The sequence below is a fragment of the Numenius arquata genome, chromosome 6 (genome assembly GCF_964106895.1).
Source record: "Numenius arquata chromosome 6, bNumArq3.hap1.1, whole genome shotgun sequence".
In the NCBI taxonomy this organism is placed as follows: Eukaryota; Metazoa; Chordata; class Aves; order Charadriiformes; family Scolopacidae; genus Numenius; species Numenius arquata.
The window spans coordinates 4,268,493-4,282,837 of NC_133581.1; the positions used below are offsets into that span (position 1 = coordinate 4,268,493).

Here is a 14,345-nt window from a genome sequence, read left to right on the forward strand (position 1 = left end):
AAAGAACCTTTAATATTTTTAAACTGTATCTACAACCAGGATGGGCATACTGCTTTAATACACAGTTGAAACTTTTAATACTCAGGGCTTCACAGTTTTAAGGTTATGGTAGAACACAGAAGTTAGGAATGCTTTACTCACCAGAAGGTATCCTCGAAACTGGTTGTATATTATTGCTGTAAGCAAGTTCATCAGAAACAAGTTGCCTATTGGAAAAAAAAGAGGCAGTAAGAGTTAGTGAAATACACATCTGCTTCTTAAAGAAGTTTCAATGTATATAATAAGATGTAAAATTTAAAAAGGATTAGTTTTCTTGTGTTTGATTTCCAAAATGTTTTTGATGTTTGAGTATAATGTAATGTACCCATTCCCCTATGATACATTACTGAAAAAGCGCCAAACCATAAGCACCTTCCATGAAAATTACCTTAAAAGATACTACACAGTAAGTGGAAGAAACACAAAAAAGGAGAAATTTATGATTAAACTTCCTAGAAAAATAAAACACTCTGCGGCTGGTATGCACAAGTGTCAAAGTTAAAGTGCATTTAAATTACTGAAGACAAGAGGTAACTTACCTAATACAGTGAAGAGTATGAAGAAGATCGAATATGCTCGATTCTTAGAATATGCAGGGATCATCACTGTATCAGATTTAATCAAACAGGAAATAAGAGTTTAATGCTTAAGTTGCAAACTGGAGACCTCTATCAATTTTTGGCTAATGGTAAAAGCTCTTATATATCTCCAACTTTAAAGCAGAGCTATAATTATACCAAAGTAAAGGCAAGAGCCAAGTTACTAAAGGCATGAAAAAAATCTTTACATAACCTTCCTCTGGCTGTACTAAGAACTGTCAGCTGAAGGAATGGTTACAGTAGTCTGAAGATAATCTTACTCTATTATTCTTTTAAAAGAAGAGACGCAAGAATTATTTCTGAAAGCTTTCTCACCATCAGGATTGTTTGCAGTAGTTAGCAGGACCAGCAGTGATGTCAGTGAATCTGGCAAATTCCGGAAATACCCCACCCACTCCTTATCCTGCTGGCCATCCTAGTCAAAGAGATGTTCACTGTTAGAGAAACACTGAAGAATCGCTAAGACTGTCTGACCAAGGAAGGGGAAAAAATTTAAAAACTATCTTATATACATATATAATATGTATATATGTCATATATATAGTCAATAATCAATTTCTTACACACACAATCAAAACTACCCCATGAAAAAAGCACAAAGGCAAGCATAAGAATTAGGACAATGTGTAGGAATACAGTGCAATCACTTCACTTATTAGCAGCCATCTAAAAACATAAGGAAGAACAACAAGCTAAGACAGACACAGAAGCTCAATATAGAATTTATGTCTAGCTAGCACCTTAGACCCAGGAAGAACAATAATGCCACAGACAGACAATACAGGAATCTGAAGCCACCTTTGATTGATACAAAAAGCATCACCTCTTAGCCTTCAAGTGATACTAGTGTATTGAAGATAAAAGGATTCCCTAAACATGATTTAAAACAAATTTTAAAAAAATCACAGACTAATACCATCTTTAGTCACAACTTGCATTATAAAAATTAACATATAGTAGAAATGGCCTTCTTTGTTATTCCAGCTATAGCATGCTGTAGCTCAGCACAGACGGACACCTCATCACCCTGAATTGTACAACCTAGGACTACACTCCAGGACTTGTCCAGAAGCACAGTACAATTTGAGGACAGTATTACAATAGGTCTTGTCTACACTGAAGAACAGAAACAAAACAGCTTCCTCAGGAACGAAGAGGTGCCTCAAAAACTACCGCTACTACTAGCGTACTCACCGAGGGCAAAATGTGTCTCTCACTTCCTCTTTAACTTCCGAATAGAAAACTTGACATCCTCTGAATTAGTTATTTGCACAGAAGTTACTACCACTACTTGGAACAAAGGTTTTCCCCTTTCTCCAGTTATCCCCTTACATACTCAGGGTAAGGGGGAAAGGGGGTCTGTTTAATTACAGTAAGATCTACACAGAACACAGCCAGACAAGTTTTAGGTCTCTTTTAGTACATGAAGATGTACTTAAAGTACGATTGCAAAGATATTCCTTATCTTATTTTAGAGGAAATAAGTATTTACACAGATAAGAGCACACAACATAAAGCAATATGCTATAACCAGCATTAGTGCACATTACGGGAGTTGTCAGGCAGGTGGAAAAAAAGGCAACTGTTCTGATTTGAAAAGAACAAAGATTCAAGATGTACAGTATCATAGAGAGCTTAAACCTCTTGGGGAGGGGTATGGGGAAAGCGAGAGATCAGTGCTACAGCACTCAAAAGTATTTGCAAGTACTTTGGTGACTAAGGTCATCAAAATTATTCTGTGGCTTGGTGGAAACATCAGATGATCTGCTAAAACTCTGTTGGTGTCAGAATTTTCATCAAAAACACACTGGGAGGTTGATCTTGGATCATCCACATATTTATTTTTCCCCCCAAGTTCAAGTAGAGACAGCTAAAAAAGACGCAGAGTGCAAACAATACAAACATGAATCGTGCAGCACAGAACAAACAGGCCTTGAATCTGCTGCAAAGACTGGACAAATGTACCTCTAGAGGACATACACAAGACAATGCAAAAATCTAGAGGCATGAGTTTCACTACTAAATGTATTTTTAGAATATGCTTTCAGCATTTTGCCTTGTTAGATAAAATTAGCTTGTATGGGTATTAGACGAATCAAAAAATGAAAGACTGCACTGTAATTTGTTATTTTTCACCTAAATGTATACAAAATTGACTGGTTCAGAAGTACAAATTATATTCCCATCTGCAGGGAAAGCTCATAACTGGAATTAGATGTGACATACAGAGATAATACAAAGATCTAGCATACAACTAAACAAAGGGGGGGAAATATTGCTCCTCTTCTAATTTCAGAAATTCTATAACAGGGGGATTCAAGGAATTTGCTAATCATAAGGAAGACCAGAGGCAGGCTCAAATGCAAATTGCAGTAGGAATGAAGGTGCAAAACTGAGATTAAGGAGAGGATTAAAATTACTAGGAGAAGCACGCAGCAAATCTTTGTGCTCGTAGGAACACATTTGTGGAAGACCTTATAAAGTAAGGACAAAAAAAAATAAACCTGAGTATGATCCATTAAGATACAGGAAGTTTAGGAGAGAGGGAACGTACCAAGAGCACTGGAACACAAAAGTTATTTTAACCACAAAATTTCAAATTTTCTTTTCAGAAGCAGGAAGAGAAAAAACAGATGAAGAAACAAAGAGACCAGAAATCAAAACATCGCAATAATGCAGGCAAAAACCTACCAAGGTATGGCCAGGGACACCAGTATTGGAAGATAAGAAAATACAGAAGAAATTAAATTTAGCACAAAGCTAGATAAGGAAAAGAGAAAAGAAATGAGTGATAGTATAAACAAAAAAAGTGACAAGATTAAGAGCTTTGGACACAGATCAGCAAAGGTTTCAACAAAAGCAGAGAAAGTAACTCAAAGGATCAAATTGGAGAATTGGATAAGGAAGCCTCTTGTATAAACAGACTTTCAATTTCACACCTGTGACAATGGCATCAATACCAGTAACATGCAGGACCATAAAGAAAGATGTCTACCACATTTTAGCATGGAACGATCTAACTTGGCCCTGAGTAGCTGAGCTAGACTAATAAAATAACAGCAAGGGAGAAAGATTTCAGTTGTGGAGTAGGAAGGAGCACTATCACTTAAGCAGCAAAGCACAGTCTGGAAAAAAATTCTCCACTAAAGGATAAAGAGATTCTAACGCTATTCTGAGGGGGATTCTAACGCACACTTACAGAAACAGCACTACACATGGATAGTATGCACACATTAAATCTCTCTAAATGGACTTTAAACCCATCCCAGTGAGTTTGACAAGGTAACATGGCCTTTTCAGGGGAAACAAGTTTCACCAGTTTGATTATAAAACTAGACATGCAGCAGATATGCAAGTAAAGAAAAAAAGAAACCACCACCAAGATCTATCAAAGCATAACTATAACTGGTTACCTTTGTTCGAGCGAACAGCAGCATAGCAAACATGGTAAAGAGAGACAGGTGAACAGCTAATAGTAGAACAACACTGTTGGAAAGAAAACATATCATAAGCATTAATACCAACTTTATCTTAGTCTTTATATCCTTTGCTAAAAATGCAAAAGGATGCCATTAAAGAAAGCCAGGGGTATTTTTAAGAAGGTCTGTGGAATTAATAGAAGATAATCTAAGCTTTGATTCAAAACAAGAATCACACTTGTTCAGGACACCTCAGAATGAGCTTAGACAGTTGTGAGGTCAATGAGATTCTAACACTTGTTTTTCTGAAGTTATGACCATTTTTATACCCTCCAATTAAAACACATTTTGGGTTGCATACACCTTTGATTCTCCTGGGACTTGGTTGTTAAAAAGTAACAGGCAAGGGCAGCTAGTTCTATAAGCTGTGCAGACACATGACAGGAAGTGATGTCTTTCAAAAAGCATCATGCTCTCTGGTTACGATTTCACCAGCGGGGTTTCCAGTTCAACATTTCTAAGGACAGTAAAATTTAACACATATATTGCTAAAACCATTTAGAAATAAAAGAGCTGAAGTAAAGCACTCTGAAGATGTAAAGAAAGAGGTATCTTTTTGCATGGCATTCATGACTAGAAGACAAGTACTGTGTCTACCCATACCTCTGAGAGGCCACCTTGGAGAAACTTGGCACAGACCTTTGCCCAGATGATGCCTCGGTTCTTCCCTTACAAAAGGGCCGTATGTAACATACACAGAATTAAAAAACACCACTCAACTAGCATCAAAAAAGCTTATTTGTCACATACCGAGCCACATCATGTGCATTCCTGAGAAATTTTACAGGCAAAAGGAATCAAAAAGTTAACACAGCCTCCATCCATTACTACCCGATGTCACCAATCACTCTAGCTAGACCATCAAGAAGGAAGCTGCTCAGATGTCACACACCAGAATACTAAGGGTATTCTTGCTGTGAAATTATATTTTCTATGCTAATACCTACCTTGCCATTTCAGGCAATGTGCTGTTGATACTTTTTAATGTTTTCTTCATCATAGAAGAATTCTGAAGGAGAAAGAAAGGACGAAGAATTCTTCTTATCCTCACATTCTGCAAAAAACAACGGATCAGATATACGTGGCATTAATATTATGGGAACTCAGTATTTTTAATACAAGTTTATCAAAAAACACTGATACACCTATCAACAAAGTCAACAGTATAACATTAAAAGGCTGTGCTCAGAAGCTAAATCTGTCCCACTGAAGTCACAAAACACACAAAGATTTTATGAGTGCCTCATTAAAAGAATGAGAGATTGCTTTAAAAATGCACATTGACATTTCAACAACCTCATCAGGCCACTAATTATAAACAATCTAACTTTACTGTTTGGTAGACATAACAAGCAGGTCAATAGATGGCATTTGCATATTTTCTGCCAAGGTCCATTTCAAGAAGAGAATAGCAAGGTTGTTTTTTAAAAAACAGATACACATTTTGAAAATAAGTGCTTGATTTCAATTTTCAGCTTTTTTTTTTTAATTTTATAATTAAAGGGCCTGCTTATTACTCAGCAATTTCTGCCGCTAGCAAGACTCAAATAGGAGATTGTCTTTGTTTTCCATAACATACACTAAAGCAATTAAGCTGTTTGATTCTTGCATTCAAAACAGCCTTCAAGTTATTATTGTGACTTATCAGCTACTTCAGGTATTTCAGCATCCTATATTTTAGGACCAGCCTTCTCAGGACCACACATTAACAGAAAAAGATTAAAAAAAAAAAAATAAAAATCACTTTCTCCCTTATTATTTCTTTGTTCGTACAACCCAGCAGTTAAACTGCTCCTTCTGCCATTGCTTTATATAGGAGGCTCCTGCTCAAACTACATGTCCACTCTCACACCTGAAGATTTTACAGTCAATTCTTTCTAAAACATACTTCCCATGTTGTAAGCACAATCCTTCTTTCAGCCGCATTATGTTTATTTGGCTTGAATATGAAAAGGACATATACATCTTTCTTACAGCTAGATGCTTATAAGCTTAACTGACATGTTCTTTCAACATTTTAAGATAATATTTTTGATACTACATCACATCCTGGTCAGGAGGAGACTGCATTATTTCATAAAGGAGGGCATTTTTAGATCCGTTTCACAAAACTGACATTCCTCTCAGGACATAATTGTTTTGAACACAACCCAGCTTCATCTTAGAAAGCAGTTGTTAAACTATACAATTACTTTTTACTTATACATCACTACATAGACCCTGCTGTTGAATCAAGTTAAGGACATGATTCTCCAACTGTATGACAACATCGGTACTATGCAACCAGAGTTTTCTCTATATTGTTTGACTGTTGACAGACTATAGCAACAAAGCTTTATTTCATTTTACTAATGACCTCACATCTTATATTAAGAATCAAATGGAATCGCTCGAGAAGCCATATTACACCACACATTTCCTGTGTTTCAGTGTGTTATCTGACTATCTCACCCTCCTCCCTTAGTTCTCCAACATACCACATACGCCCTGCTGACTATCCCTTTGCGGGTTCTGCTCCTCTGCCGCTCACCAAAACTAGAGCTGCTGATTGTTTCTGCAGAAAGCAGTTCTTACCTCTGTGCAGAAAAAGCTCAGTGATACAATCCAATCAGTAAGGGAAACAATTAATGTCAGTATATAAGCCATTAGCCACTTATTTTTCCAGAATTCTTCCCATCCAACTAAGTAACTCTGTGGAAGAAAAAAAAACAACCACCAACTTATTTTAATAATAAATTCCAATACCCTAATAAGTCAGCACCGATTGTTTCCCAAGAATTTGTAATTTCACATCAATGCTCATAAAGAGCTCCCTGACATCCAAACAAAAATACACTGATCAGAGACTTTTTCTACAAGAACTAAATAAAGGTCAGTAAAAGTGAGTGGTGCACACAGGCCATGCAAGAGGTATCTTTTGAATGCAAGAAAAATGTCCATTTAATAAGCATATATAGAGAAACGAGTATCCAAAGAAAAGTTCAGTTTCTGACTATTTCTATTTTGTTTAAAAGAACTGGCATATATTTGATTATTACGTAACCCAATTTTTATAGCTTAATACAAGCAGCTATTAGCTTAGCAAAATTTATTAGGTTAAGAAAAAGCAATAATTTTTTTTTTAATTGAGAAAATATGCACTCTCTCATTTCTCCTGAAAGTAAGCTTTTAATACAGCAATGCGATCTCAACATGCAAATCCAAGATTTGAGTAACAGTTCTAAGACATTTCCCAAAATATAAAACCAAGGGAAGCCACACTGACTGCACCTACTGAGCTGCCCGACACGCCTAGTATTTCATTCAGTACCAGATGAACGCAATGCTCACCTTCACAGATACATCCACCACGAACACAAGAAAGCAAAGCAGCTCAATGCTTTCCGTTAGGCCACACGGAGGATTCCACGCAGGAAGGCGGTATCGTACATCTGATGTGATAGTAAGTGAAGACGGCTTTTCGATGAAAGCCAAAGCCAGGATTACAGTAATGGTTAAGCTCAAAATCCTGTTTGGATAGAGATGAAATTAAAAAAACAAAACAAACAAACAGAAAAAAGACCACCACCACAACAACAAAAAACAAAACCCACCCACCCCACAAAAAGCAAAAAACCAAAACAAAAAACACCAAACCCACAAAATGAGTCAAAACAATAAAAAAATACTTACAGTAAAGCAATTTTCTTAGAAGTAAACCAAGCTTTGTAAAATCATATTTAAGACAAATGGGTTAGACCACAAGGCAGCACTTGATTAGTGTGCTGTTGCCTGGGTTAGGATAAGGTAACTGCTGACCACCAAATAACCTGAGGTGGTGTTCTTTTGAAACTAACATTACAAACAATCTTGCTACTATTTAACATGTTTAGAAATAGAAGCTTGGAAAACTCTAACACACAGTGCTGTAAATCAGACCGACAGTCATGCAAGAGTCCTATGGCTGTTCCAAAGAGCCATCAACATGGTCACACTTTCATTTATCTTGTCGCTTTCCACTTCTATCATCTTCACATGTAATCAATGCACTTGCTTCCTACAGTAAGTTCTCATAAAAATAAAAGTACAGCTACCTATTTATTTAACACAAAAGAATTATGAAAATTGTATTTTTTTATATAAAGATTTACTCCTAAATGAAAAAGCAAAAAGAATACCAAGTTCTTACCACTGGCAAGTTCTTGAATAGTACCATCGATAAAGCCCCAGGGATTTGGAGTCCACACGGTGATTTATAGATCTATACTGAAGGCAGAAAGCAAAAAGGATAATTCAAACATTACATTCAGTCTGTCTCAAAGACAAAGATAAGTTACCAAAATAAATTAAATTCTAATCAACAAAGCTCAAATCTTCAGACAATTTCAGTTTCACAATTAGATAAAGAAATTGTTTTACAAGTTATTAGTTGTTGAAGTGTCAGTCACAAATGACCATAGCTGTAGCCTACATATGTGCAATGGGAGAGATTTTAATGACATTTTCCTAATCTAAAGACCACACAGTCACTCAGATAATCAAACTGTGTGGCAGTCACACAGCATTATCATCATTATAAAAACACAGCATCTGTAATAATTCAGTGCTTATTCTATCTGCTCGCCAAAACGGTCCACCCTTTTAGTTTACCTTTCCAGAATTCATTCCATTTTGTCTCTCTCTTCCAAAAAGCCATAAGATTCAAACAATTTAATTCTGAATATAAGAGATCTCAACATAGGTCTTTAAACAAAACATGTTTTAAGTTCAAGGAAGTACCCACACTTCTTCAGAATGGGTCTGCTTTTGCTTAAATCTGTTCAGCCCCTCCCTCCTCAGCAGCTTCTCCTGGGCTGCTGTTCCTCTGTCTCTGCTGAGAAGTATCTGCACCTTAAATGTATCTGATCCCCAGAAATCTCCCAACCAAAAGCTGAATGCAGCAAGAGAGCTCAAGAATTGCCCTCCAGCATTCCCGCTGCCTGCGACTAATAACTGGGAGATAACAGGTTCTGGGAACATGCAGTAACAGCCAGCAAAGGAGAGACAAAGACAGAATGAAGACTTTCAAAGTTCAGCTGAAGCAAAAGAATTCCAGCTTCCTGCTCGAAGCTAGCCTTAAACTCTACCAGCTCTTAAACTATGCAAGTAGTCAGATTTAGAGGCAAATTACAGGGCTTGCTCAGATAGTTTCTCTTAGCAGTGAGGCTAGTCAGCCTCAAAGGAAAAAAAGACAAAAGAAGAGCCTCCAAAACAAACCACTACAAAAAAAATCCCAACAAACCCACCACAAACCCCAAACCAAAAACCACCCCACAAACCAGCATCTCTTTTGACGACCTTGAAGAGAATTATAGAATAGTTTGGGTTGGAAGGGACCTTTAAAGGTCATCTAGTCTAAATCCCCAAAGAAGACACTATCTACTTCATTGAGTGGAAAAACCCATGTTTCTCCTAGGCAGAAGTTCACTGAAACTTGCACACCACAGGAATTTGGAGTTCTGATTTTACTTTGTAAATCCAGATGATGTTATGTAGAGGTTGCCTGAACACATAGAAATGTAAAAGCTAACAGAATGCATGAGGAATATCCAGCACAGGAAGCATAATAGCTAACAAACAAGTTATATTTACCTGTATTGCATCTTCAATGAATACTATGGCTTGGTTTATATGAAGGTCATTATCAGCTCCAATACCTGTAAAGTTAAAAAGAAACCATTTTCCATATTTTGGATAAAGCCTACAGTTTTCTTATTAGTTAACAGAAGCTCCACAACTGTGATTCTCATGATAAAGGGCACTATACATACACAAGAAGTAGCGACAGCTCCTGCCACGTGTACTCCGTCAGCAGCACCATGCATTAAATTAAATAAATAATAATTACCTCAAACACATCATGCATCTTTCTGTATTTTGTGATAAGGTTGTCTCTTACTTTTAGCTTAAGTAGTTAGATTACACGAGTAGTTAAATAGCTATCACAAGACTGGAGTAATTCTATACAGAGACAAGTCCTAAGGGAACATGCATTGCAATGGTGCTTCAACCAAGTTATTCTTTGACAAAGCGTACAGTCAAGTGAAGCTGGAAAAATCGGACACCAGTATTCTAGGCATTTTTACTTTTGTTTAATAAAGATACTGAGGTTTAGATTGATCTCATTCTCTCCAAAACCAACAGAAATCCCCAGTCAGATGAGAACACAAGTCCTTTTTTAGTTTGTTCTGAGTTATTATTACCATATTAAACAGATTGAAGCTCAAGACAGAAAGGGGTGAAAGTATACAAAGCAAAATAAAATATCACAAAATTAGTTACTATGCAACATTTCAAAACCCATTACTAGAAGTCCATATGAAGATATATACATAATGAGTAAATGGCAATCACTTGCGTCCACTTGAATTAGGACCTTTGAGTAATTAACCTGGCAATTAAGCCAACAAGAGACACAAAAGCAGCTAAGGCCAAAATGAGTAAGGGAAAAAAAAAAAAAAAGAAAAGAAAAAAAAAAAAAAGAAAAGAGAAAGCTGACAGGGCTAGAGACATGAAAACATGTGCTAGTGTAACCTTCCCACAGAGAGGAAGAGGCCGAGGAACACTTCATACCGTCTCCTCCCAGGAGACAGCAATCCCAGTACGGGATACAATGAGACTGAGTCAGTCCCAGTGCTGGCACAATATTCTCCAGGCTCCAAGAAACGCCAGAAGCACCACTGATCTGAGTCCCAAACAATTTTATGTTCCACATGATTCAGTGGCATCAATTTTCTACAAAGACTGCAAACAGTTTTTAAATGTCACCGTTTATCCGAGCACAAGCAACAACACAGTTTTGTACTGATTTGGATATTAATCAAGAAAGACTGAGCACAAACAGGAGACAAGCTCGGCTCATGCAATAAAGATCTTATCTTTTTCAAGACACGACACACCAGCGAGACAAAAATAAATTTGTTTAAAGGAATGGTATTAGTTAAAAGGATAGCAAGGACAGCAAAAGCTTTAGATTCTCGGAGCACATAACACAAGCCTAGCGTTAATCCCAACTGTTTTGAAAGGGCAGAATCCAAGACGTTAATATAAAAATAAAACAGGGAAAATACCTAGAAATGTTTACTTCAGCAATTTCAGTTGTTTTGGTTACTTTCAATAAAAACAACATGTTTTCCACGCATGCTACTGAGGATATCCAATTTACTGTGAAATTCTTAGTCACCGCAAGTGACCCTTAGTCACAAGCGATGACTGAAGTACTGCTTGCTTCGGGTGTGCAGGACCTCCCTCAGACCCCACTGCACTTTTGACACCCAACAAACAGGCAACAAAAAGAGAAGGTTCACGTTAAGTGATGTGATACCCTGAAAATAGAGAACCTGAGGTCTCCCATGGACCCCTTCCTGGGGGAAACGAGAAGTCAGACCTCAAATATGCAGTGAGTTAGAGAAAGAAAAAAACACAAAAACTGTCAGCACCTTAAATGATAAAAAATTACGAAAGAAAATAATCCAAGTCTCGGGCTGCAGCAGGGCAAGGTTTGCACCCAAGGTCAGCGATAGCAGCTCGGTGCCTTCATCCATACAGGGCGGCCGCAGCCGGCCCCGCAGAGCCGCCTCAGCCGGAGCTGCTGGGACCAGCCTCCGCCGAAACACCGGCACACCCCCGCCGAGCCCCGGCAGGCCCGGGGGAGGGTCCTCCTCCAGTACCCGGCCCGCCCGCCCGCCCCGCTCCCGGGAGAGGGCAAGCTCTGAGGGAAAGGGGAGACCGCCACCGCCCGCTTCAGGCACCGGCTCCCTCAGCGCCGGGCCCGGGGGACGCCGTCGCCGCCGCCACCACCACCACCTCCCGCCCCACCGCACTCACCGTCCTCAGCGGCGGAGCGGGCACCGGCCCGCCAGAACCCCCGCCCCGCTCGCCAGCTCCGCGGGGGCAACAGCGGCTCCGCCTCAGCACCGGCTTCCACCTCCATCAGCAGCGACCACTGCGCTCCCTCACTCCCTCCTTCTCTGCGGCCGCCGCCGGGATGGGACGGGGACGGGGCGGCACCGCCCGCCGCACGTCACCAGCAGCCGGGGGCGGGAGGGAACCGGGCTCCTCCCGTCGGCGCCCGCCCCGGCCCGTCCCCCCGTCCGGGTTCGCCGCCGGGAACCGGCTCGGGTCACGGCGCTACCCCATGACAGACTTCTCCCTCTGACGGCGGATGGAGCACCGTCTGCCGCCCCGCCACCGCCCGCCGCCTCAGGAAGCGGTCGGGGGTTGGTGAAAGAGGTGACTAAGTCTGTAGTAAAAAGTGTTGGTTCTTCACCCGAATTTACGAGGGCAGATCCCAGGCGTCCTTACGATTCTTAGAAAAGTATCCCTCGTGAGGAGTTGCAGCTTTTTTACCTCACGGCAGCTATAAACTCGGTGTCCTCTGCTGAGGGTGCCTCTAGGCCAGTCCCTGCCTCAGGGAGAGCTGCGGGGGCCGGGTTTAGGATTTATTGAGGATAATGATTTATTTTGCAAGGATAGAAATTACTGCTTCCTGCTTGTATTCACATTCTTAAATAATCATTTACATCCCTAGTCGCAGAAAGTACTTAATTTGTGTTTAGGCACCCAGGCACCTCAGAAGCAACTACAGACTTACACTACTTTGATGGTTAAAAGATGCTTCACTCTTGCTACACTCCCCCTTTTCTCATAGTCCCCTTCATACACACTTTCTCTGTTCAATTTCATACAGCTGCAATTTCAAAAGGGTAGATGTTGGGATAATTTGACAACTATACACTATTTTCTGCCACATACCGGGAGCTATGGCAGCATAACGATAAACAGGAAAGTCTATCAATCCATCGCTTTGGTATTCCAGCCTGTAGGTCCAGCCTATACTATTTAATCAGCAATAGGGTAATTTTCGCCTTCAGCTACAAGATTGATGGGTCAAAAAATCCCTGTTTTACACTAACCTCTAAATTAGTCAGGGTAAAATCCAGCCCTTTTGGGGAGCTTAAGATAAAAAGGAAAACTCCATGACAATGCCTTTAGAGTAATAGTCATCACTAGTAAAAAAAAACAAATATCAGCAGCTACGTGTCACAGTTACTTCCCATTCTCAGTAGACAGCAAAGCACTGATAAAATTTGAATTATTGTTGATAACAGCTGAACTAGAGGCATGAGATGGAACAGGTACAGTGAAAATTTCAGGATGGTAAAAGGAAAGTAGGGGTGGGCTAGTATGATCTGTATTCAGCATTAGCAAGTAAGAAATAAAATGCAATCTGCACACATGCTGTAAGTGCCACTGCTAAGAAACATGAGTGTTCTCTCGCTAAGTGTCTGAAATATTCAGGATGACCACAGTAACAGTGAGCACATGTAAACAGTGTATTAGTTTTGCAGTTATTTTTTATTTGAACAAATGCAAATGTTTCCTTCTCTTTTCCTCTTCTGTGATTGCCAGGAAAGAGAATCAATAACTTCAGGAAGAAAAAAAGAAATATACAACAGATTCCTTAACTTCTGATCACAATTCATCCTGGCTGGAATGGGAAATGGAAGTGCGCAACAGACGGTGAAGGAAGGAGAATCTCAGCTGGGGTTTTCCTTCAGACAAACATAAACATCCATAGCACCAGCAACATCCACTAAGATTACGTTAGCTACGTATTTAAATGAATAACATACAATAAACTGACCGAGAACAATGCAGCATCTTTTACTCCATGTGAATCAACTCCTTCTGGATTGTGGAAAACAAATGTGGAGAACATGCCCTTCAGCAGACATATTCCATTAGCACAATGTATGACCGTTTTAACAAAAGTCTCACTTGGTCTAAGCTCCACGGCTGTCGCAGTTATAGCATTGTTTGCCCAGAACCTCCGAAATGCGTTTCTAGTTTCCCCTATTAAAAGTGCACCTTTCAAATCAAATTTTTTTAAAAAAGCAATGGAAATGGCCAAACATTAAATGAACAAGCAGAAAAGGGACTCAAGTGAAGGAACAAGCCTGTCCTAATACTTTTTTTATTGTTCTGCAGCACTGGACACATTTAAAGATCAGTCAAGTCATGAAGTTAAAATAACTTTTTGCAACGGCAGGTGGAAGGTGGGTAACATACTAATTAAGCTCAAAGGAAGTTATACTTCGTTCTACAATATTCACTCCATTTCCAGATGTTTTGCATGCAGCAAGCTTGATTCCAACAGTAAAGGGATTAAAGTCCAACCACTCACTGATGGCATGATCAGTGGTAACAG

The 14,345-nt window shown here is 39.3% G+C and overlaps 1 protein-coding gene across 1 annotated transcript in view; it reads right to left on the reverse strand.

The window, feature by feature from the left end:
• The window catches only part of TPCN2 (two pore segment channel 2), a 31,178-nt gene extending 19,083 nt beyond the window's left edge, over nucleotides 1-12,095 (reverse strand). Inside the window, exons 1-10 of the mRNA XM_074149372.1 lie at nucleotides 11,963-12,095; nucleotides 9,728-9,792; nucleotides 8,286-8,362; nucleotides 7,448-7,625; nucleotides 6,692-6,808; nucleotides 5,065-5,171; nucleotides 4,052-4,124; nucleotides 954-1,053; nucleotides 579-644; nucleotides 142-206 (exon numbers count right to left, since the gene is read on the reverse strand). Of these exons, the coding sequence (XP_074005473.1) occupies nucleotides 142-206; nucleotides 579-644; nucleotides 954-1,053; nucleotides 4,052-4,124; nucleotides 5,065-5,171; nucleotides 6,692-6,808; nucleotides 7,448-7,625; nucleotides 8,286-8,362; nucleotides 9,728-9,792; nucleotides 11,963-12,068 (954 nt within the window). The 5' untranslated portion in view covers nucleotides 12,069-12,095. The remainder of the gene's footprint in view (nucleotides 1-141; nucleotides 207-578; nucleotides 645-953; nucleotides 1,054-4,051; nucleotides 4,125-5,064; nucleotides 5,172-6,691; nucleotides 6,809-7,447; nucleotides 7,626-8,285; nucleotides 8,363-9,727; nucleotides 9,793-11,962) is intronic.
• Between the last annotated feature and the right edge of the window lie 2,250 nt (nucleotides 12,096-14,345).